At 43.6% G+C, this 24,840-nt stretch overlaps 1 protein-coding gene across 1 annotated transcript; it reads right to left on the bottom strand.

Moving 5' to 3' along the window:
• Positions 1 to 22,552, bottom strand: cdk19 (cyclin dependent kinase 19). The gene is made up of 10 exons (XM_056429414.1): positions 22,427 to 22,552; positions 22,068 to 22,208; positions 9,213 to 9,270; positions 8,311 to 8,442; positions 5,195 to 5,338; positions 4,620 to 4,683; positions 4,440 to 4,512; positions 3,501 to 3,598; positions 3,228 to 3,306; positions 1 to 2,480 (listed from the first exon to the last, which is right to left on the bottom strand). Exons 1-10 carry the CDS (start codon positions 22,550 to 22,552, stop codon positions 2,247 to 2,249), a joined length of 1,149 nt encoding a protein of 382 aa, XP_056285389.1. The 3' UTR covers positions 1 to 2,246.
• Between the last annotated feature and the right edge of the window lie 2,288 nt (positions 22,553 to 24,840).

Here is a 24,840-nt window from a genome sequence, read left to right as displayed (position 1 = left end):
TAATTTGCAACATAGGCTATTTGCCATTTTATTTTGTGCCAAACATACAGACACATTTAATAAAAAATAGAATGCATTGTATGCCTACTCACCAAAGACTGATTATTTGAACACAAAATCCATCCTCTTTCTTTCCTCAAGAAGACTTCAATGACTCTGTTGTACAGTCTATCAAATTCAGTTTCCTAGTTCTGGAGGTTCTGCATTTACCTGCCCATAGGCCCCGCCTCTCAATATTGGTAATCCAATCAAAAGACGTGCAGCACTACGCCTGCTAGCTGGCTCCTGTGCCGGTTCCGGGGCCTTCTAGAAGGCCTAGAGGAGCCAACTCTAAAGCTGATTGGTTGACACAACATTGTCATTCCCATTCACTTGAAGCTACCAGCGCCCGCAATGTTGATTCTGAAGGCCTAAGGGCAGATTTTAGCCCCCTGGCAACACACGATGGCTGAATATGATTGGCTAAAAGATCTAACATAAAGACCAGCCCTCCAAATCTCAACCTGGGGCTGGCAGCAGCGCAACCAAGAGGAACGCTATGAAATTAAGAGAATAACTCTTACTCTGGGAAATAATTGAATACATATTTGTGGGAAAATATATTGAGAAAAAAATATATATTCTGATGATGTTTAGGCCAGCAGAGAAGGCCTTGCTGGCCCTGACGGCCCGCCACTGCTCAACACCCAGTTACTTCCAAAAAACTCTTTAGCATCTGTAACATTGGCAGGTGACAGACACAGCCAAGGAAAGGTAGAAACGTTTTCATATGTACCCTCTGTCATTATCGGTTATTCAAGGATTTCCCCAAAAAATCATAACGTGGGTAAAATAACAAGATTGTTTCGTCAATTAAAAATCCAAAATGTTATCAATGTGATGACATGTGGAATTCCACAAACGCCTATTGGTTTGTGGAATGCTGGAGGTTCGCATTCTCGATTTTATTTTTTGCAAACAGAAGTGACAGGAGAGTGTGTCAGCCAAGTATACAGGCCCACGCTGAACAGAAATGTTTCAAGTAACTTTCATGAAGTGAGAACACACTGTGAAAGGGTTAAAGTTGTGAGACACAACGTATGGTAGCCCCTACTGGTTTTCAAACCTACTGGTTTCCCTGCGCGTGCGTTGTGTTCTCTTAACATCTGCAGCGGGGCTCTGGCTCGCTCACCAGATTCGTCACACATTCACAAACATATTGCTGGAGATCTTCAAGCCACCGTTCATATCCATTTTGGCGATTACGATTGTATAAGTGAGCAGTGCATCACAGCCACGTATGAAGAAATACATTTTCGAAAAAATAATAATAAAAAGATCGCCCGACCTGGTTTCGATCCCTTTCACGCAAAAGGAGTCTGCGCTCAAAGACACGCAGTCTGTGCGCTGCGCCACCAGATATTAGTTTAATCCCAAGTCATTTATATATTGGCGGCTGTAGCTCAGTGGGGTAAGAGGGCCGTCCTTCAACCGCAAGGTTGTGGGTTCGATCCGCGCTCTCCCCATTAGTTGCAAGTTGAAGTGTCCTTGAGCAAGGCACTGAACCCCCAGCTGCTTCCCGGGCGCTTCACCGCAGCCCACTGTGCCTTAATAACTAAGGATGGGTTAAATGCAGAGAACTAATTTCCCCTTGGGGATTAGTAAAAGTGTATATTATTATATTGATCCATTAAGTCACATTTCTTATGTTTTCATGGGAACAGTTTGGTTGAAGGGATCTGAAACAACTGGTTACCTTGAGCGGATATTTACACTTTGAAACATGTTTATAGTGATGCTTGTTCGCAAAACACTTTTGCCACACAATACCGACGCATTTTCGTGTGTGACTGTTTACCTGTGGAAATATACATTACTGTTTTTAATTTTTAGCCATTATTTGATCAATATTCTGTGCGGCCCTCACACCCCCCGTGATTTTCTTATTCAGCCCACTTGCTACTGAAGTTGAATAGCCCTGCTGTAGATTGTGTAGAACCTAAAGGTTGCCGCCATGCTTTATTTAAGTTCAAGACACATGCATATTTTTACAGTTCTGGTAAGATGCATTTCATTGTCTTAATACCGTTAAATGATCTAATAATCTAAGTCAAATTTTGCAATAAATAGTAAAAACATCAAACTTTATTTCTTGAAGTATTTTTTAATTGTTTCAGGACAACAATAGAGTCCTGCGGCACAAAGGAAGAAAATAGATCTGGATTTTCTATACTTTAGTGGATATATTTATGCTGTTGTGGGTATTTTTATGGTATTTGTGGACAATTTGTGGGTATTGGTGGACAAGAAGACAAATAGAGCAACCTTTCTCCTGGAGAATAAATCCCACAAACATGGTACTCCGACTGTAGCACCCCATCGCCTGAGGGAGCCCCAGAGGGCTCGATCCGAGGTTTCTTGTTGTGGGCGCCCTGGTCCTGGCTGTGTTGTAAACCCCCTCCGGCGGTGTCGCCTCGCTCTAGCCTTTCGTTTCTGCTTTGTCACCGAGGTGACTGAAATGCGACATAACTTATTATTATCTAAACATCACTTTAACAATTTTGCATATTTCGATAGCCTCACATCTGTTCTACTTCACACTTGGTGGGTGCATTACATCAGTGTCGAATTTGGCGCAATTTGGAAAGGCGATACCTTCAATATAAAGACATAAAAATAAATGAAATAATCACAGTGAAGAGAAACTTCTGAACACAAGGAATGACTTCCCAACTGATAGGACACATGCACAAAAAGAACTGGGTTCAAAACCACCTGTTTGTGTGTTGAGGTTAAAGTGACGGTAATGAGAGTGTTGCCGATAGTCATGGAGGCCTTCCGTCTATTACCCGAATGTTTCCACGTTGTTAAAAGAAGCCAGCTGATGGGATCACGCTGCAGATTTGTTGCCCAAAGATGCCCTTTAATCTTTAAAGGAAAAATACGCTCCGACAGCCTGCAATGCAATCTACTTGCCTCCAATAGTCAATTCTCTCTCCCACCGTGGCGTTCATTGGAAAAATGACTAACTGTCCAAAGTGAAGTGGTAGATTTCGGATAACGATAAAAAAAACATTTAAGAGAAGGACATTTTGAGCCATTCAAGGGATTAAGGCGGATGTCTTGGACTGGGGTTGTATGACGTACTGTAGCCTACTTATCCAGTGTGTTACCAGACAGAGATGATGGTGAATTTAAGTGTATTTTGTATTTTAAAAATATTTTCCCCGGTCTTGATAATTAATTACCTTTTCTGTTTTCTCCTCGGGCTCGTCTTCGTTTAGAAACTCTCGTTTAGGGTAGGGGATCTGACACCCGGCAAACACACTAGAGGCAATCGCAGAGAACGTTCATATTACTACTCTGATTCCACAACGCCGACCAAAAGTTACAGGACAAAACACAGGTGGGTTTAAAAATGAAAACCGCAAATAGGACTTCTTGGGGTCTTTTTCTTCTTTTTGTTTTACTTGAATCAAGGCAAAAAGAATAGCCTCTTGTAAAAGTTTACCACGGCTCACTCGGTGGTTGGTAACGGGTCCTCTAGGAAGTACGGGTCCTGCAGCGCCTGCTCTGATGTGATTCTTTTGGTGGGGTCCATCGTGAGGTGTTTCTGGAGCTGAAGACAGAGAACCATATCACCGTGCTATGAGGTAGTTCAGCTTCTTAATTCACGTCAGAAAGTACGAGGACATGTTCTGCATTGTTTTGGTTTAATCAAAGAAGTGGCACTCACAACGGACATTTAAAGTCCCAGTGACGGGACGTTAGAGCCCCTTGATCTTGACGTAAAAACTAAACATTTGACCGCTGTGCAGTTACAAGGGGAATTTAAAATAAAATCCTTTGCATTTGATTGGACCGCTAAAAAGTGGGCGGGCTCAGACTGTAGCGGGATATGGAACTGCAAGGACAGTGGCTCCACACACACACCTCTTTTTTTGTTTTAAAAGTTGCAGGTTGATTAATTGAATTGAAGGAAATCCATTTGGTACTAAGCATATCTTGATGAGTGTGAATGATTTAGTTTTTAGTATTTAGTTTTGTGTTTTATATTTATTTCATTGATGCTCTGATGTGCATCGCTGCTGTGATTTTAGAAATTTCCCCACTGTGGGACGAATAAAGGAATATCATATCATATCATATGAGTGGATATTGATATACAAATACAAAGACAGTTTTTGCCATATATTGTTTCCCAGAATTTGATCTAAAAGCATTTTTTATTTCATTTCGACTTCAAGCCTGCGCTAATCCCCAAAACGCCTGATTTGGCGAGAATGCAGCCCTGGGCAAAATAGATCTGTCAACAAGATTTCTATGTGTATGCTAACCCTGTTAACTATGACACCTCCCTCAATCATACCTCATGGTTGTTCTTCATAACACAGTTCAACACAATAAGCAATGTTTCAAAGGACAAAACAAGATTTCTCTTAATGTTGGAACAGACTTACCAACAGAAACATCTTGCTGTCTGGTTTGACCTTGTGCTTCTCCATGTATTTGATTAAGCTGCTGTTTGTATACCTGTTGGATGAGAAAAACAACGATTCATTAAAAAAAAAGCAGTTAGACGGTATTTCATCATTTGTTCGTTGGTCTATAAGTTTCAGATTGTCACAGCATCCGCTCACGTTGTCCGCCTGAAGTCTTTCTGCAATGTTGGGTACTCTGGCATCTTCCTGATGTCTTCCCAGTCTGTGCAGTAAAAAACTTTATGAACTATATCTACGATACTTTTAATTTTTTGGAGAATACAGCACTTTTTTCACATAGTGTGAGTGAAAGCGAGATAGGAAGCAGTGATGTAGATTACCATAGTAAGGCAGTCAATAAGGTTATGAAAAATGTAAATAGGGCATTAGCCGAGTCAACGTTCGCTTAGCTTAGACTGGTAATAACTGAAAGGGTAAGTTTGGTAAGATTTTTATTGTACTCCTGCGTTCAGTGAGGTCAAATGAGTGTTTTTGTCAACATAGTCCGGCGGCTTTGACGTGAGCGCTTTAACTCAGGAATAAAGCAAATGTTGATGCAAAAATCAAGATCAGATCAAATGCACACTGTATTAAGAATATTTGCATAGCTTTCCCAGCTTATTTTAAATTTTTGAAATGACCTATAAAGCCCCCCCCCCCCCCCCTCATACAAAATTAAATAGTATTGGTGATGTAAACCAGTGCCATGTTTGACGCTGGTCCCGTGTGCAGACCTGCAGGGAATCCCATGATGCTGAATATCCGGTCGAGCTGGTCGTGATGGAAAGGATTACTTGTTTTGATGTCTTCCTGGCGACAGTGAAAGATGGGCTCGGACGTGAGCAGCTCTGCAAAGATGCAGCCAATTGCCCAAATATCTGGTGCATGTAGACACAGACACACAAACACATACACACACACAGATGCTATTTAGTTAGAGTGAACTTGAGGTACATTAGCTAAAGTGCATAGAATAAATCAAAGATACTTAACCCTTGTGTTGCCTTAGGGTCATTTTGACCCAAATCAATATTACACCCTCCCCCCGCCTTAGGATTAATTTGACCCCATTCAATGTTTAATGTCGGTGTTCTTTCGGTAGTCAACAAACAAACATAAAGTGCCTCACACTTAAACTTGGAAAACAATATTAATTCTAATAATTTTCTGGAGGTTTTAATTGCTGGCGTCAAATTGAACCCAAAGGGTAAAATATGTTAGTAAATATAAAGGTAACAGGAGGGTGAAACATTGAATCGGGTCAAAAAGACCCAAAGGCGGGGGGAGGGTGTAATATTGATTCGGGTCAAAATGACCCTAAGGCAACACAAGGGTTAAACAAAAGGTCGGAGCAGTTTTGACCCAAATGATTGCTGATCTTAAGATGAAAAAGAATGTTCTACCGTTTCATTGCAACAATATTTTGATTATTTCCTCCCTTGGTTTCTGATATAAAGCAAAGTGAGAAAAATATTACCAGACATCAAGTTTTTTACATAAAACGATACACTGTAATTGGATTGGACGTCAACTATTCCAATTTAACTGAAAAATACAATTCAATAGGGGAACTGACTGATGCCCACTTTTCAAAACTCATATATGTAATTTCTTTGGTCAACCAATTACATTTGCATAATTTCTTTCATTGTCTTATATTTACCATTTACGACTGCAGTACACTTTTGAGCCACAAGACAGAGCGGAGCCTGAATGTTCTGATAATCATACTTACGGTATGTTGTCCCATTTAATAAGTGAACATGTGTATCATTATAACATACATTAAACAAAGTTGAGATTTATGAAATGTATATATAAGTCCTGTTGTGGTTGCGAAGGTTTGGCATTTTTAAAAAGCTTTAAAAAACTTCTGACTAAGAAGACTGTAGCAGGCCTGAGGCCGCCACCCGTGGGTTTCCCCCCCCAGCACCAAGGATCCACCAGACAGCAAGAGGTTTGGTTCAAAGACATATTTTATTCCGCACACACGACACCGAGCAGACCGCAAATCACGTGCCTCTGCTCACCTCTCCCTCTCCACTCTCAAGTGGGAGCTTTTATAAGGGTGGCCTCGGCTGCTGAGTGATTGCCAATCACCAGCAGCCGAGGCCAAATCAGACACAGCTGCCACACTCCCCACCACTCGATTTAGGCCGGGGCTCCATCCGGCCTAACCTACTCCCCCTCCCCCCCCCATGAGAGCTTGGGCGGAGGAGGGGCCCTGGGGGACCGGGACCGGGCTCGGGAGGAGGGGGCTCTGAGGGACCGGGCTCAGGACGTGGGGGCTCTGGGGTCGACTGCTTAGGATGTGGGGGCTCTGGGGTTCGGGACGGGGAGCTGACGCCCGCCGGGCCGGGGAACGGGGAGCCGGGACCGGCCGGGATGGAGCCGGAGCAGCGGTAGCTGGTACCTCCGACAGGGCCCGGGGATCCGGAGTCGGCCCTCCACCGACGGGTCGGCTCGGGGGTCGGCAGCTCCGACGAGTCCTGGACCTCGGGGGTCGGCAGCTCCGACGGGTCCTGGGCCTCGGGGGTCGGCAGCTCCGACGGGTCCCTGGACCTCGGGGGTCGGCAGCTCCTACGGGTCCTGGGCCTCGGAGGTCGGCAGCTCCGACGAGTTCTGGACCTCGGGGTTCTGCAGCTCCGACGAGCCCTGGGGCTCTGGGGTCGGCAGCTCCGACGGGTCCTGGACCTCGGGGTTCGGCAGCTCCGACGAGTCCTGGACCTCGGAGGTCGGCAGCTCCGACGGATCCTGGACCTCGGAGGTCGGCAGCTCCGACTAGCCCTGGGGCTCTTGGGTCGGCAGCTCCGACGGGTCCTGGACCTCGGGGTTCGGCAGCTCCGACGAGTCCTGGACCTCGGAGGTCGGCAGCGCCGACGGATCCTGAACCTCGGTGTTCGGCTGCGGCGACGGGTCCCGGGGAATGGGAGTCTGCCACAGCGCCGGCGGGTTTTGGAGGGTCCCAAGGAACCGGCGGCTCTCCTCTGCCTGTGCCCGCCCCATCTCCTCTATCCGGGCCAGTATCCGGCCCAAGCTGCTCATCAGCTCCTCCTCCTGTCCTGGCTCCATCCCTTTCAGGCACTGGGCTCCAGGGGGCCCCACGTTGGGCTCCAATGTAGCAGGCCTGAGGCCGCCACCCGTGGGTTTCCCCCCCCAGCACCAAGGATCCACCAGATAGCAAGAGGTTTGGTTCAAAGACATATTTTATTCCGCACACACGACACCGAGCAGACCGCAAATCACGTGCCTCTGCTCACCTCTCCCTCTCCACTCTCAAGTGGGAGCTTTTATAAGGGTGGCCTCGGCTGCTGAGTGATTGCCAATCACCAGCAGCCGAGGCCAAATCAGACACAGCTGCCACAAAGACTACAATAGAATAAAGCTCATTTGGGTATATGAAGAAGAAAAAAAAGACAAAATCAGTCTCCCATTCATTGTCTATAATCAGGACCAGGAGTTATATGAGAGATGTGACAGTGGTGTCGATCTTCTCGTCCAACTCTGGAAAGCAAAGACGCGTTCTGTTGTGTAAAACGTGGAATAACTCCTTTTTATATCTGACCCTCTCTGTCTCTTTCACACCTCACACACATTTAGAGATAATCACAAACATACGCACGGTGATGTCACGTGTTCCAGGAATGACAAATACGCGTAGACACACCTGCTAAGTACCGATGGAGATAGATCACATGGGCTGGCGATGAAGGAATGTGTGTTCCTATTGACGCTGTGAGACCTTGGGAGGGAAGGGATGGGCTACAACCCTGGTTTTGCTGCTGAGACTGCAACCTTAAACAAATCTGTCACATTTTTTTCTCTTTAAACATGTTGCCCCCGGACTCACCGATTGCTTTGGTGTAGTGCCTGGCCCCCAGCAGCAGCTCGGGGGCCCTGTACCAGAATGTCACCACCACGGGGTCAAGGTCCGCCAGTGGCTTGAGGGGGGTGTTGAAGAGTCTGGCGAAACCCATGTCGGCTGCGGGAGGAGAGTGCAGAGAAGGCGGAGGGCGTTAGCGATAACGGAGATACGGCGGGGGTCCCCCGGGGGCCGAAATACTGACCTACTGATACTGAAACACTCAAGAGAGCACAAACACCGTCAAAGCGTGAAAACATTGACCGCAAGAAAAGTAAACAGCCTTTTTTTCCTTCACCTTTGTTCACCGATCTGTCTGTCATTCCACAAATACTCCATATACCCCTCTTTATTATTTCAAAGCATTTTAAGCAGCAATAAAACAGTTGATAAATGATTTTTAATTCTTTGATTCTTATTTTGAGTCCTTCGCTTACATACAGGGCTTGCTTTTGGGAATGTGTACTTGTCTGCCAGGAAGTCACAGCTGAGCTCGAACTTCTTCCGTCTTTTTGTTCTCAAGTCAAAATAATAAGGCCAGTTATCCAGTAACAACATATCCTAATAGCAGCAGCTACATATTTTTTTCATATAAGTCAAACAAGATAGCGTGAGAGCCTGTAATAGCCCTGAGACAATACCTTAGTACTACCAAGGTGTATAAATAGACACTCTTTGCATTGCAGCATTACCCTTCAACAGCCCCCTGGCCAGCCGGCTTACGCAACAGCAGTGATCGACCTCTGAGCCAGGAGGTTAAACACTGCAGCTACAGGACGCACTGGAGCTACTGGAGCCACAGTGGTTACAGTAACCGCGGTGATTTGGAGGTGCATCTCTAATTGGGACAGCTTAACACAATCTGAGCAGTTCACGGAAACTTTACTTACCGATTTTAACTCTTCCTCGCTCAGGACCTTCCCCCATCACCAGGATGTTCGCTGGTTTCTGCAGCAGAGAAGAGAAGTATAGGATGCTGGGGCAGAACAAGAAATGTTATGGTTCTGGCTCAAATACCCATGTTGTCACACTTCTGCACTGCGGCTTGCGTCGGCTTTCCCCCGTCGGCTACCGAAACCAACGAGAGCACAGTCGGCCATTTTGTAAAAATGGTGCACTTTAAATCCCGTAGCACACAGAAGAGGTTGTAAAAAAATGTATGCATGTCGGAGTGAAAGCCGGAAAAAAAAAAGACTGTTCAAAAAGTTTAAAAAGTCCAATGTCTATCTGGCTCTGAAACAAATAGGGGGCTGAATGCTCGCTGCTGCTGACTGAAGGTCCACGTCCCAAAGTGGCTTTCTGGTGGAAGTGTGGGCCTAAATGAAAAATATGAGTCCCTGGTGCGAATTATTGAACGATCTGTGTATGTATTAGTTGCATTTTGTTCCACAAAGTCAGGAAGACAATGTTTAAGTCAAGTCTCTTGTTTGCCTCACAAGTAAGAGAAGAATCCCAGTCTCTTCCACACAGTGAGGCGTCTGGCTTGTTGTTTGACGCTTGTGACAGATTGTTAATCGGTATCGGCCAATACAAAAAAAACACCCAAGTATCGGTATTGGGATGGGAAAAGTTGTGACTGGAGCATTACTAAATTGAACCAAACAAACAAAATAACAAAACCACCGTTCCTGTACGTTCAACGTGATTGACAAGACTTACGGGCGCCTCTACTTTTGCCCATGTGCACATCCTGCGCACACAACGCAACACGAGTTTAGTCCAATATCTGCGTTTTGAATGCTAAAATGCTTCACCGTGTTCACCAGCTAGCGGCTAAGTTTGTAACGGCGTCGAGCGGGCAGCAAATTTCTGAGTTAATTTCGGAGAGAGGGCGAGTGCAATCACTGGCACCGACAACTCACTGGCACCTCAGTGGCACCTCAGTGGCAAGTCTGTGGCAAGTGCCGCTCGGTGCCAGTACTCAGCGACAACTCACTGGCACCTCACTGGCACCTCAGTGGCAAGTGCCACAGACTTGCATAGATAATGTATTTTTTTAGACTTACTTACAATATGCAATACGATATTGCTGTACAATACTGCTGTACTATATTGAATATTGTTTTGCTACTACTACGTTTCACTTCGTAATATATAACACTTATATACCATGATATGTATAATGTACCCGCCTTTCTTTAATAATAAAAAATATATAATTAATTTTTTTACCATGTCATACTGTTATACCTCCATGAAATTCTCCTTTGAGGAGATGCCACTGTTAGTCTAAAGTTTAAGCACTGGCACTCAGTGGCACTCAGTGGCACTTGCCAGCAGTTGCCAGCAGATGCCACTACTAGTCAAAAAGTGCCACTACTAGTTAAAAAGTGCCACTACTAGTCAAAAAGTGCCAGCAGACGGAGGGTCGGCCGCAGTGACGAGTCTGCGACGATTTAGTGACAAGCTTCACTGAAGTGCCCGGACAGCGGAAGAAATCACTTTCATGATCACAGAATGGAGGAGCTGCGGTTTAGCTAGATTGATAGATAGATAGCTAAAATAGCTAGATACACAGATGGATATATATATATATATATATAATTAGTGTCTTTTTGTAGACACTTACTTACAATATGCGATAGTGCTGTACATTACTGCTGTACTATATTTAATATTTTTTGCTTCTACTACGTTTCACTTCGTAATATATTGTAGCGACCCTGTGAAGTGGCTGTCAATCAAAGTGTGGCACCGTGCGTGCTGGTCGAGGGGGCGTGCCTGTGATTGGCGGAGTAGAGGGGAGGCGGGGTTAACCTGTCGGAAAACGGGAGTTAAGGGTGGTTGACGGGAACCGTTGTTGTTGACTTTCGACCTGCTAAGCTGAGAGGAACACGCTGTATGTGTTGGTGGATGCCCAATAAAGGGAGGATTAATAACGTTGTCCCGTCTCCGTGTCATCAGTGCCATAACGTCCGAGACGTTACAATATCATGGCATATAAGTGTAATAGATTACGAAGTGAAACGTAGTAGTAGCAAAACAATATTAAATATAGTACAGCAGTAATGTACAGCACTATCTTATTGCATATTGTCAGTAAGTGTCTAAAGACACTAATTAATATATATATATATTAATTAGTGTCTTTTTTATATACACACACATCCATCTGTGTATCTAGCTATTTTAGCTATCTATCTATCAAACTAAACCGCAGCTCCTCCATTTTGTGATCATGAAAGTGATTTCTTCCGCTGTCCGGGCACTTCAGTGAAGCTTGTCACTAAATCGTCGCAGACTCGTCACTGCGGCCGACCCTCCGTCTGCTGGCACTTTTTGACTAGTAGTGGCACTTTTTGACTAGTAGTGGCATCTGCTGGCAACTGCTGGCAACTGCTGGCAAGTGCCACTGAGTAGCTGTGGCAACTACTGGCAAGTGCCACTGAGTGCCAGCGTCGCTAGGGGGATCTCGCCCCTACTGTAATTTCGCATGACAATCGTTTCATCTATTGCCACAATAAATAAACAATGACTGAGTTGCAGCTTTAGCGCTACAGGTTTCCACCAGAGAATCGTTGTGTTGTGGGTGAGAAGTATCAAACAAACACACAGCTTGCTGCCCATTGAATCAGACGGAAAGTTTTACATTCTAATGCGAACCCTCTGGCTTGGCGAACTTCAGATCTGCCTTAGAAACACGTCCCGTTGCCATAGACACCGCAATAATGAGGTATATTATTCGTGTGCGCGACACGACATGCCACGAGTGGCAAACACAAAGACAGATGACTCTTGAGAGGCTCGAGGAGTTCAGGCTCACCAGCTTCACCTCTTTCATATTCAAACAGGCTAAACTGAGTTAATGCGCCATATTGGCTGTATAAAAAAATAAGAAAAGTTATTAGCGCTTGAATGTCTAGTGAAAGGGCTGAGCGAGCGTCAGTGCCTCTTCAAAATGCAAAATGAGCATGCAGCATTCCAGCCCGAGGGAGGGAAGTGATTTATTGTTATTGCTGCTTTTTACTTGGAAATATGTACCAAAATGTGTTTCATGCCCCAAAATCGAGTATTCCTTTTGAATTCATCCGGCACAAATCAATCGGTTCCAGTTGGTTTCATAAATGGTTCAGGAGCTGGGGGGGAATAGCCTCCAACCCCCTGAGGAATGCTTAACTTAAACCTTAGGGACGTGGCCCGTTTTTACAAAACCATCAACATTTTTGCTTCCACAAATCAGGGCCAGTTCAGGAGCCACAGGGGCACTTATACAACAGTTTGGGCAAGTTGACGAACAGGCTGACGAGGCCAGAAGCAGCCACTGGTCCACTTCGAGTATCACAATGAACCCCTGAGCGCTGTTTACTCGCTTCTCCTCATGCCGCATCTCCTGCACGGCTTTCTGAACCCCGTCCAAAACGATCACGGCGACATGTGGTAATGCGGCAAAGCGACTTCTTCAGTGCTTTCCCTGTTTACATCCAACATAAATACATAAAGACAACGACACATTGTTTTTAAACACTCATTGCTAGCTCCGTTGGTTTAGTCACTCTAAAGCCTTTGGTCTGATCATGTCTGTTTGTTATTGTGTCATGTGACTTGACTCCTCTCGGTCATGAGTCAGTGTGATGCTCATGATTCATTCGAATAATTGAGGGTTGAGACGGGTTAACTGCATTCTGAACATCTAAAATGTACCTTTGCGTCATCACAGTGCTGTTGCTGTGCACAGACCATCAGTCCTGATAACAGCATCCGTTCCTATGCTGCTGCAGTATGGGACCAGCAGGCTTATGTATACAGTACTGTATAGCACAGTAAACATAGTTTAGTCTGGATTTACCGCAACCCCCCCACACTTCCCGGCAGAGATTTATTGGTACAGTCCGCAGAGAAGCTTTCTGCTTTGGCCTGCAGAGCTGCTCAGTCAGCATCTTGACTCAGCGAGCCATGCAAGGCGGTGGGCTTAGCACACTAGTTAGAGGCTGTTATATAAGCACCGTGGGTGTGGGGACGGGGAGAAAAGGAGCGGAAGAGCAGCAGGGCGAGTAGGGGGATGGGAGAGCTATGCAGTGGTGCAACGCACATGCTTGGTTGCAGAGGGGACCCAGAGCAGGCTGCACATCAGCGCGAATGCGCAGTTACGTAACAGCAGGAGCGGTGGAGCCACGGGAGGATGAGCTGGTCCGGGTACCTCTCCCCACAGCTCAGACAGCAGCAGATTATATTTCTGGCTTCATGCTCCTCTCATATGTATTAACGTAACTCGAGGCCAGATGTTTGGCTTTCATGTATAAACCGAAATGAGAGCAATACGAGGCCTTGGGGGACTTTTCCATAATACAGCAGCATGCTCGCTATGAATGTCGATTTGATAACACTTCCACCCACAGAGAAAGAGAGAGACTAAGAGCAAGGCACCTGCACAGATATGATAATCCGACCGACGACAAGAACCAAAAAAAGGACTAGTTGAAGAATTCAGGGAGCTCTTTGGACACAATGGCAGGAAGCCCTGGCAATGAGAGGGCTAAATAATGGCACCTCTCATAGGTCAAATCAGAGTTAGATAAGAGTCTGACAATGGAGAATTGTTTCCGTATGCGATGAAAATAGTTATGAAGGGCCGGAAGAGTTGGCTCTCAGATAAGATATTTTGTGACCTTCAGGTAGCAAAACAACTGCTCCGCTTCTGTGGGAGAGTTTATGTTGTTGTGAAGGAGTGGGGGCTTCCCTTCTGTCATACTCTGTCCTGCACAGGAGCACTGAGACGCTATTCGCTTAGCAGCTCAGTTACCCTTTGAGGGTGCTTCGAGAGTTAGTTTTTTTTTCGTGGGGCAGGTGGGGGTGGTTTATTGTTCTTTTGTGCAGTATTTGCACAATCATTAAACAGAAAGCCAGGCAATCCTTTGGTAGATTGCCTCATTTATGTCATTATCGTTGAAGATAAAAATTCTCCAAACACCATTTACAGAGTCTGCGTGTTGTCCATGTTTTCATATTGGAACGTTGATCCTTTGACAGTGTTTCCAGTTCATGACAGCTAATTGTAAAGTTTTGGTCGCCTAATAAAATTGTACACAGTTGAGTTGTACAGTTGAGTTGTACCCATAAATAAACAGTATGGCGAAAGCCGAAAACCAAGATGGCAACTGAAAGAGTGGATAAAGAGTCTAGCGGAGCCTGGTGTTTGAGGAAGAAGTTTCGAAGCCAGGGGTGCATCTTAAGAGTATTTATTTTAGCATAACAAACATAATATTCCTGGTTGTCTTAAGGATCCAGATACGGCCACCACTCCTGACGTTTCTACAGATAAAAAAATCCACAGTCCATCCTAAAGACAGTTTCTGTCGATCACCGATTCCGCAGTGGACCCATCTTACGTCTTCCAAATAGTGTTAATACTTGCATTTATAATTCGTTGAGCATAAAGCTCCCAGATTAGTGTGTCCTCATCCTTCAGCCTCCCCAAACAGAATGAGTTGTCACGCCGACGTCACAGGTCGGGAAGTGCAGGAGCTCATGCGCAGAGAAACAAGCCGGATCGAAACTTCATTAACAAAAAGGCACTCTTTAATGAGGCAAAAACAGGTTACAACAAAAAACAACAAGGTCCAAAAGGAGCAGGCAGAGGATCGTCATTCAGGGCAGGCAGGCAGGGTCAAAAACAGGCAGGATCCACGATGGGAACAGATACACAGGACGACGGGAAAAAAGACAACAATCCAGCAAAAGACAAGGGAAAGAGTGGCCCAATATATAGGGGGGAAAACAGGTGTACGACATGGAAACAGGTGTATGACATGAGACATTAACGAGACGAGAGTGGCTGAGGGCAGGTGCAGGGAATGACACAATCAAGGAGACAGTGAAGACACAGAGAAGACATAGAGTACACACAGAACAGAACCTTACAGACCAGCTGATCACCACTTCCGGTTCGCGGAGTTTTACTTCCAGTTTCAGAAGCCTATTCAAAATAGGAGCTTTCAGCAATCTCCTGAGATTAAATCACTTCTCCCATAATCAAAACATCTCATTCATACAATCAACTTCCTATAGTTATGATAACAATAAGACACCATACAACATTACAGTTACAAATATAATACAGTGACCATACTTTTCTATGCTTTTATAATACATTCTTCAGAATACTCCTCATAATATCCCCTATGTAAATTATCTTTCTATATGAATTAATTTAAGACATAAGACTTCCTTGTTTACATGTGCAAGTGTACATAAAATTCCCTACAACCGAAAAACCAAGATGGCAAATGTCAAAAATCTAAGATGCGAATGGCCCAAAACCAAGGTTGTGACGGCCATAAACTTAGATGGGTATGGCTAAAAACCCAGATAGCGACAGCCGGAAACCAAGATGGGGCTGGATAAAACCAAATTATTGTTCAGCCTTCTTATGTCACTTCTGGTTCCATGAAAAAACAGGATGGCGACAATAACCAAGATGCAGGCGGCCATAAACTGTGTTTGTGATGGACAAAATGCTGAACTTGGGGCAACCAGTGTAAAACGCCCAGTGGTGTACAGTAACTAAGTAGAAATACTTTTTTACTCTACAATGTCGGGGACTGTGGTAGAACACAGCCTCCAAGCAAGCAGGTATGGTGAATCAGTGGTGCTAGCTTGCAAGTTAAATCATTGGTTAAACAACTTAATGTGCAATTGTAAATAAGTGCTCTCAAAGCCGCGTTTTTTAAAATTCTCTATGCCCAGGATGTAGTAAGTAATGACTGGGTTGTTACTTTCGGTGCTGCTTTAGTATTGATCATGTTTTTATATTTGAGTCATTTTATGGATGATCAGATTGAGTTATGAAGGTATAGCAGTCGCCCAATTGCAGATTCAGCTTGAGCAAAACCTTTGCCTACTGTGTTTAAGTCAGGCCCAGAGGAGTTTACAAGGCAGGTGTCCTTTCTCAAAACACTAACCTGATGCACCAAGTTGATATTTTTTGCCTAACACAATATTATGCATTTTCCCTCTCCATCCTCTGGTCAGAATGACTCCTTCATAGTGTCATATTGCTTTTCGGAGAATGATGATGATAAGTTCATAATTAATGCAAAAGTATACTTATGAACATTGTTGCTCCTGGATGGATCTCAACCAACCCAATTATTTCTGACTCAACTCCTTGTCCTTGGTCATTGTGGCCACAGCGCTTAAAATAATTAAACTTCCTAATTCTCAAAATTCTGACCCTTTGCTTTTTTATTAAAAGCATTTACTTGTAATTTTACATTTACAAAAGTACATTTAATATTTTGGAACATTACTTTTGATACTTAAGTCCAATAAATATCAAATACTTTAAAACTTTTACTCACGTAGTATTTTCATAGGCGACTTTGACTGGAGTCATTTTCCAGTAAGGTATCTTTACTTTTATTCAAGTATTGCTTTTGGGTACTTTATACACCACTGAAAACGCCGTCTGGAGGGATTTAAGATCAACTTGTGTAACACGTGTAACATTTGCAACATGTGTGACCCCGGACATTTACTGGACTTATTACTCTCTGACGTCAGATTCTGGGAATGACTCACTTGCTGACTGATTCACTTACCATCCAAAACTAGCTGAATAAAGCAAAAGCAGAGAGTCAGCACATTTTTATTCAACACATTGTCATTTCAGCTTGACAATAGCCTCCTTGGCGCCGCTGTACAGAAAGAGCCTTTAATGCCTTCACAAATATCTCCAGTGGATCACCAGAGAGAGGCAGAGTGTGAAAGCCCGCTCCCTGCAGGTTTATGTAATGTGATGTCCAGCCACCACACGATCACAGAGGATTGCCAGGGATTACCTAAGAGTGGAACACCTTATTTAAAGAGGATGGAGCCCCTGTAGATGAACCTAAACCGTGTGACTAACTTCTGAGCCAGTGTATTCTAAGAAATCAACCGTCGTCTAATCCACATTTCAGTTGGACCGTATCAGCTCAAGTCTTATATTCTCCAATGAGAATTATCTGGAATTAGCCTCCTTCCAGAGCATTTGACATCAAAAGCACTGAGCGTGCAAGTGACTTTTTTTCGTCCAGATGTGCGCACACACGCCGGCATCCGAGCTCTGCGGCGCGCGAGACGGAGATCGGAGTCGTGTTAACGCGACACGTAGAGACAGAATGACATGCTGCTGGTTCGAGACGACCAACAACAGACGGATTGGAAGCTCATTCTGCGCATGCGTTAAATGCGTTAAAAAACAACAACTAATTAATCCTGTAATTTAATTAACTGAGTTCATGCGTTATTTTTCACAGCACTAATATATATATATATACATACACACACACACACAGATGGATTGTGGGAGTTTTTCAGCACACAGTCAGAGATGAGAGAGAATGGAAATTGCTCCAGCTCTGTTTGTCACATGAGACCGATCTGATGGTTCTGCAGATCGGCCCGCTGGTTTAGTTTTGACCTAGCCCAAATTGATATGAAAGACAATCAGTGCGTTTACATGATGGTATAATTCGAATCTTGCTTTCGTCGGACTATGCTATCTTTTGGGGGATCTGCTATTATCCCAATATACATGGCAGTGAGTAATTCGAATCATTGGCCGAAAGCATGTCATATCCGATACGATAGGTGGCGCTGTTTTCATTACAACTCGTGGTGATACAGCCATTTCCGCTTGACCTCTTCACCACTACCAACAACAACCAACAACAACATCAACATTTTGAGAAAGATGGCGAACAGAGAGCAAGGCGAAGCTACATCCCTTTACTATTCTTGCATGATGTTAATAGGAGTACAGCTAATGCAAATGGCGCTATTGGCTGATTTGATAACGGAGAGAAGACGTCGTCGCCGAAGGTACATGGAGAATTTAATTCTGACAACCAATATGTTGTTGCACTTTGCCATTGTACCGCAAAGGTCTCTGCGAGCAGTCTCGATGAAGAGCAGAAATAAAGTCTTCTGGGAGAGAGATGTGTGGTGGCTCTTGTGTTCTCCATAGCGTTGTTTGTTTGTTTTCTGCCAGCCAGGCTCCCGGCAGTGACAACTTATCGTCTCTTTCGACTTCACGACATGGGAGGGAGGGGGGAGGAGGGCGGCGGGATCTCAAGCATGCGCAAAGACGCAAAGTCCAGTTCCTAATCCAATTCACCGTTACATGCCGCGATAGTCGAATTATCAACCGGATCGGATCGAGTTATCCAGGGGTGTTAATCGGATCGTAGTCGGACCGCACATAGTCGAACAAAGGTGTTTACATGAAACGGATAATTCGATTTCAGTCCGACTAAGCCAGTTATTCGAATGCATGTAAACACGGTCAATAACATCTTACAGGAGAACTCCACTGATCTTACACAGTAATGTATTTGTAGGTGTTGGGTAGTTACTGCATATGTGAACAAAAGTAGATCAAAGCTGACTTAAGTGACACCATCATGAAACTTCTTACAGCTAATTCAGCTGAATGATGCTTTTAGCTGTAAAGAGCTTAACACATCTGAATGATGCTTGTAGCTGCTACAAGCTTAACACACCTGAACCATGCTTTTAGCTGCCACTACCGTAACACACCTGAATCATGGTTTTAGCCACTACTAGCTTAACACACCTCAACCATGCGCTTTTAGCTGCTAATAGCTTAACACACCTGAATCATGCTTTTAGCTGCTACTAGCATAACACACTTGAATCATGCTTTTAAGCCACTACTAGCATAACACACATGAAACATGCTGTTAGCCACTTCCATTTGATTTGATATTATTGACCAGATAAGAGTGTATATTCGGCTACCATTGAGCTAAAGTTATGTTGACTGGCTTAAGCAAAATTGACATATAGTGGCAACCCTTTTGTTTTAATTCCTGCCAATCTGCACACAAGACACACAACAAGAGGCCCTGTGTTCTCGCTCCCGCCTGATGGAATGAAGTCTCCCTAAGCAAAGCCCTTTGGGAAAACCAACGTGGGAATCTCAAAGAAAAAAGCAGTGTGTTGCTGCCAGGTTAAAGGGGAGACTCGTCAGACAATATTTAGAGCTTAGGACATTCTGCACTTTGGCCATCATAATCAGACTCCTAATAGTACACCACAGCCAGACAAAACAACACCTGCACTGAAATAACATAGCTCTGCCGGTTGGAATGGCTCAAAGTGTGACCAAAGTGTGGCCAAGATGTAGCCTATAATTAGTTAGGTTTTTAACCACTATCATGGTTAGAGATATCAAGAGAATAAACTTTAGTAGCCTATCTGATGGGAAAATATTTCTCTCCAAGTTTTAAACTCATTGTGTTTAAAAGTTGAATGTGGGCTAATTATTGATTTTTTGCTTTACCATCATTTTCTTGACCTAAACATCTGATTTGCACACAAACTTAGGCCTACAGTAGCTAACATTAGCATAAGTAGCGGTTTGGAGAAAAGCTGAGCTGCTTTGCGTTAAATTCTTATAAAGGCCTTATTAATCATTATACTATATTCAGTTGCACAACGAGGCAATATAAGCACGGCAGTTTGCTTATTGGATTAAATCCACAGTGGGAGTAAAAACAAAACAATTTGTATAGTTGTTTCGCCTGAGTTTCAGCAGTCAAATGTAATGTTTAAGGGCTCGATCACACCAGACGCGACTCTCAAAAATGCGTCGCTAGCAAAACCATTGTTACGTGCGATAGGCCATGATAAGTCATGATAGGTCATGATAGGGCCTTTCATGCGCATCTTTTAAATGCCGCACGGTGTGTTTTTCTAGCGTTTTTAGGCGCGCATACATTTACATTTTCTTTTTAACTTTAAACGCGAGGCACGGAGTCGCACAGCTCATCAAGGTCACACTCGGCCAAGGCAGCCTATCGGATCAAGCAAGAGGTGGGCTTTACGTCCTGTTTGTGTGGTATGAACAGCGAGAAATTCAAAAGAAAATGGCAAACTCCGACTAAACACTAATATTAGCGGTATTTAATTTCGAAGAGCTTTATAATCAGGGGTGCACATAACTGGTACGCAGGTACGCATGGGCGAAAATAATCAACAATGCGTAATGCCACTTGTGATACTTCGTGCCTTTGAGTACTTGACCGATCTGATGTTGATCGTCTAACCAACAGCATGTCATTCTGTCTCTACGTGTCGCGTTGACACTTCTCGGCTCCCCGTCTGCCGCGATGCGCGCACACAGGTGAGCACACTCTCACTAGCACCCCCCCCCCCCCCCCCCCCCCGTAGGTGGACGTCACAAAAGCTGACGCTACATATGGAGTGAGTACCAAACACCATCTCCCGGTACTCACCTGAGTAACTCACTGAAAAAGTTATGTGCACCCCTGTTTATAATTCTAAATCGAAACACTACTCCAACTGTCTCCTGCTCAGCCGAAAGTACAACTGAAAGCGCTTGTCATCGAGACACAATTCGCGGAATAGATGGTGGTATTCGCCATACTCTTTCCTTTTTTTTAATACTTCGTGAACCCAAAACCGCTTTTTGGGGGCTTTTTCCTCCTCCTCATCCCACAACACAGCAAGAGCGCGACGTCTGCTTGAATCGCACGCAGGTCCGCTCCACAGGCGTTTTTGCTAAGGCATTTTTAAAGCGCTTTTACAAGTCGCGTCTGGTGTGATCGGGCCCTAACACTGCACTTATTTAGTAGTAGTTACTGATGACTGTAAACCTAGTGTAAGAGCCATTTTGTTTGTTTTTGTTTTGTTGGACTTCCCACCACTAAGGGTCGTAGGGTCGCTGTTAATTTGTCATGACTAGTCACGGACGTCTCAGAGAGAGAGGACCCAAATGCCGACATTACTGCAAAACCCAATCTTTAATCCAAACAACTAACAGGACGACAAACACGCGGACCAAACAGTACGAAGCCACACTGGCAATGAGACGAACAGGGTTTACATACACAGGCAAGGTGAGAGGATTGGACAACGGGGAACGAGACACAGGTGCATGGACACAATGAGGGCGGGGCCAGCAATCACATAGAAGGAAACAATCAGGGGCAGGGCAGACAATCACAGGGAGACAGACGACACAAGGACTTCAAAACAAGACACAAACTACAGATCCTAACATAATTAGGACAAACGTCAATATTAATCAGGGGGAGCAGATGGCCAGAGGTTGCTAGTCTGGCAGGAGCACACAGTGTTTTGACAGTGGGAGAACAGGTGACAATATGTGACAACGAATGTTATGATTGCCTTAACTTTTTGGAACAGACAAATGGGTTTTGACAGGGAACGTATCTTTTTGCGTTTGTGTTGGAAAATGTTCATGTTTATTGCACCCGTCTAAACTAATCTTCAAGCAATCATAGTGAACTTTTTTCACTACACCTATATTGTATACACCCTGTAGTAGAAGTGAAATGCTGCCCCCTTTTTTGTTGGAACATGTGGCCCGTTATTACACATTGCACCTTTAAATCAGAGTGTAGAAAAGCATGGTTGTAGAGCTTCTAAATAGAGGTTTTATTATTGAGACCCAGGTCTTTTTTTGCTTGTTTTGAGCGAGTTTTTAATTTATGTTATTTAACCTCATCAGGAAAAAGTAATATATTTTCAAATTGTTACACAACATAATTTAACCACATTTAAAAAGCACCATTATTTTCCAGGTGGTGTAATGACATCACACGTGGCTGCCGTAAGACAAATACAAGTGTGTCTGTGACGTTAACGGTGTCCATTTCGGAACGGATACGGAGTGCAGTGTGTGCTCGGGCTGGTGGGAAACTGGAGCAGTGTAGCTGTGTACACTGGAGCAGTGTAGCTAATATAAAGCAGCTCACCAGATCCCGGTGGAGCACCCAGTTGGCGTGGAGGTAATGGATCCCATCCAGAATCTGATACAGGAGAGACTTTACCATCCCTCGGGGCATCTGCATTGGCTTCTTGTTGGCCTTGGAGGCGCGGTGGAACTTGATGATGTGCTACGAGGGCAGTGAGGCATGTCAGTTCTGACCCTGTGGCTACAACAATCACAAGGAAACAGCCTCTCCCCACCTTGGTAATGCCTTGTAAATTAGGAAAACTCTTTTATGATGTATGCTTACGGGAGTTCTAATGTGACAGGGAAAAACGTTTTTAGTTTGAAAATATTATGTCATGTTTTGTTATGTCATGTACACACATGTACAGAGAGACTCACCCATAGGTCGTGCTCGGCATAGTCGAAGAGAAGCCAGACCTTTCTGTCGCTGTGAGACAGGAACACCTTCTGCAGGGCGATCACATTTGAGTGTTTCAGTTCTCGTAACAGCTGGAAGAAACACATTATGATGTTTTGAATGTGGGCACTTGCATGATTATGTCATTATATCATCTTCACATTAATGGCCCAAAATGGTCTTGAAATTAAAATAATATTGGTTATCGCAGTTATTTTTCGTTAAAAAAAACTATCTTGATATTATTCTCAACAACACAGAAGCTAAAAAAGGCGAATGAAATGCTCTGCTAAATTATGAGAGATTAGTCAAATTAAATGCAACACTGATTTACATTTTTTTTTAAAGCCTGATGGTCACATATAATAAAATGCCATTCCTTTTTCATTTCTCAGTGAGTACCCAGCTGTAACGGCAGCTGAAGGCCTAATGGAAGTAAGCAGAGACACGGCTACATAATGGAGGACTTTCTCTGGAACAGAGGCTCTTTCTCTGGCATTGTAATATGTTCTTTTGTTGTGTCTTTTTATTTATTCAGAAACTAAATACAATAAATATGGCCTTTATAGAATTTAATGGACAATATGACAAAGGCACAGGCATAATGCAATGCCTTTCATATATTGCTATCAAATAAATAAAATGTTAAAAAAACAAAAAGATATGTTTATTTTATTCACACTTTTAAGCCCCACCCGATTTTTTGGGTTTCTGCTCGAAATAACATAAATAACATATGCAAACTAAAAAGGGTGTAGCTCTGCAACCACAAAAGCTATTTGAATAATGTTAGTGTTATAATGAAGGCAACACATGTGAGCTTTTGTTCAGATATTAGTATATATGTTACTGGTTAAGAGTAAATAAAGATGAAACCTCTATGAAAATAGAAGTTTCATGTTTGACTAGAAAAAAATGCACTTTCAGGATGAATATCTCTTGGAAGGATGCACAAAAAAGGCCTGAAATCATCCATATAATAATACAACTTGTGAACAGTCTCTCTGCAAAGTATGACTTTGAAAAAAAGCAGAACAATAGTTAGAGAGTTTTTGGTGAAGAGAATTTAGGCAAGACTTTTCTCAAGTACCAAACCATATATTTCACTTTAATATTACTTTTGGTGTTCAATACATCCAAATACATCAGTCTTTGGCTTTAAAACAGTAAACCAAAGCGTGCGCGTAAAGCCATTTTTTTTATCCGTCACGCGCAGCTGTTGCGCACACAGATAACTCCGCTGGGGAAGGGCGGATTTTAAAAAACAACACTGCATTGGAATCCTTAGAGCTAATAGAATCGTACCAAGAAAGACAAGATTGACACCACTGTGTGAGCCAATAGGAGACAGAAAGGCGTCGCCATTTTTGAAATGTGAAATCCAATTTGCTGAAATTGAACTTCCTGAAAGCTGACTTTGACGTATTCCTCAAAGGTCTGCCTTGTTTTGAAAGGGAAATAGACATACACAGAACACATGCCAGCTTGAATCTATAGGAGAAAATAGTTTTTTCTTCTCCTAAACAACAAAAGTAAGTTGAATTTGCTGGCTATAAAGCTATGAAGCAATTAATGTGGCTGTGTTCTTTGGCTCATAGCTCCGTGATGCTTTGGTGCAGAAGGATTCTGTGAAGATATTTAGAATCTGAGTGAAGTCCTTTTGCTTTCAAATATCTCGTCTTTTACGATAGCACAGAGCTACGTGTCACTAGTTCCGGAAACGTTCTGAGTGGACCGACTCCTGACAAAATTATGATTATGATATTTTAATCATTATTTCAGTTGGTGTTTGAGTTATGTTGAAATGGCTTACTGATTCTTATAGCCCAAGTTGTCTTATTTCATTTTATGTGCAGCATCGATTTATTTGCTCCTGTTTATTATAATGTTTTAGACAGTTTAACCACAATGTCCAAAAAGTCCCCCAATTGGAGCTCAAAACAATCCTTTTGAAAAAACATAAAATGACTCACCTTTCATTTATTGATGAAACCTACAAACATCTCTAAAATCATGTTTACACGCGTGTATTGAAAAACAAAAACACCTTGGTACACAGTCTGGCAGTGACTTTGCTGATGGGTTTTACCCACTCCCATTCACACATGTGCCATTCGCTGACCCAACTACAACACCATCCATATTCAAACTTTAGGCGCGGCCTCTAAAATGTGCATTTGGGCACATTTGAGCACTATCTGTGCCATTTGACTTTTCTCAAGTACCAAACCATATATTTCACTTTTATATTACTTTTGGTGTTCAATACATCACAACTACATCAGTCTGTGGCTTTAAAACAGTAAACCAAAGATAAAAGAATGATAAAACAAAGTGGTGCTGTGCGCGTGCGCGTAAAGCAGTGGTCCCCAAACTACGGCCCATGGGCCGGATC

This window comes from Pseudoliparis swirei, chromosome 13 (genome assembly GCF_029220125.1).
Source record: "Pseudoliparis swirei isolate HS2019 ecotype Mariana Trench chromosome 13, NWPU_hadal_v1, whole genome shotgun sequence".
Classification (NCBI taxonomy): domain Eukaryota; kingdom Metazoa; phylum Chordata; class Actinopteri; order Perciformes; family Liparidae; genus Pseudoliparis; species Pseudoliparis swirei.
This window is presented reverse-complemented; position numbering and strand designations above follow the sequence as displayed.

Bases quoted from the DNA above. Each gene is read 5' to 3' on its own strand.
- cdk19 (XM_056429414.1), bottom strand. From the start codon at position 22,552: ATGTGTTTCTTCCAGCTGTTACGAGAACTGAAACACTCAAATGTGATC. The intron at 9,271-22,067 runs GTGAGCTGCTTT...TCTCTGCTGCAG, and splicing joins GGGTGCTCCACCGGGATCTG to AAACCAGCGAACATCCTGGT. The intron at 5,339-8,310 runs GTGAGTCCGGGG...TACATGCACCAG, and splicing joins GCACTACACCAAAGCAATCG to ATATTTGGGCAATTGGCTGC.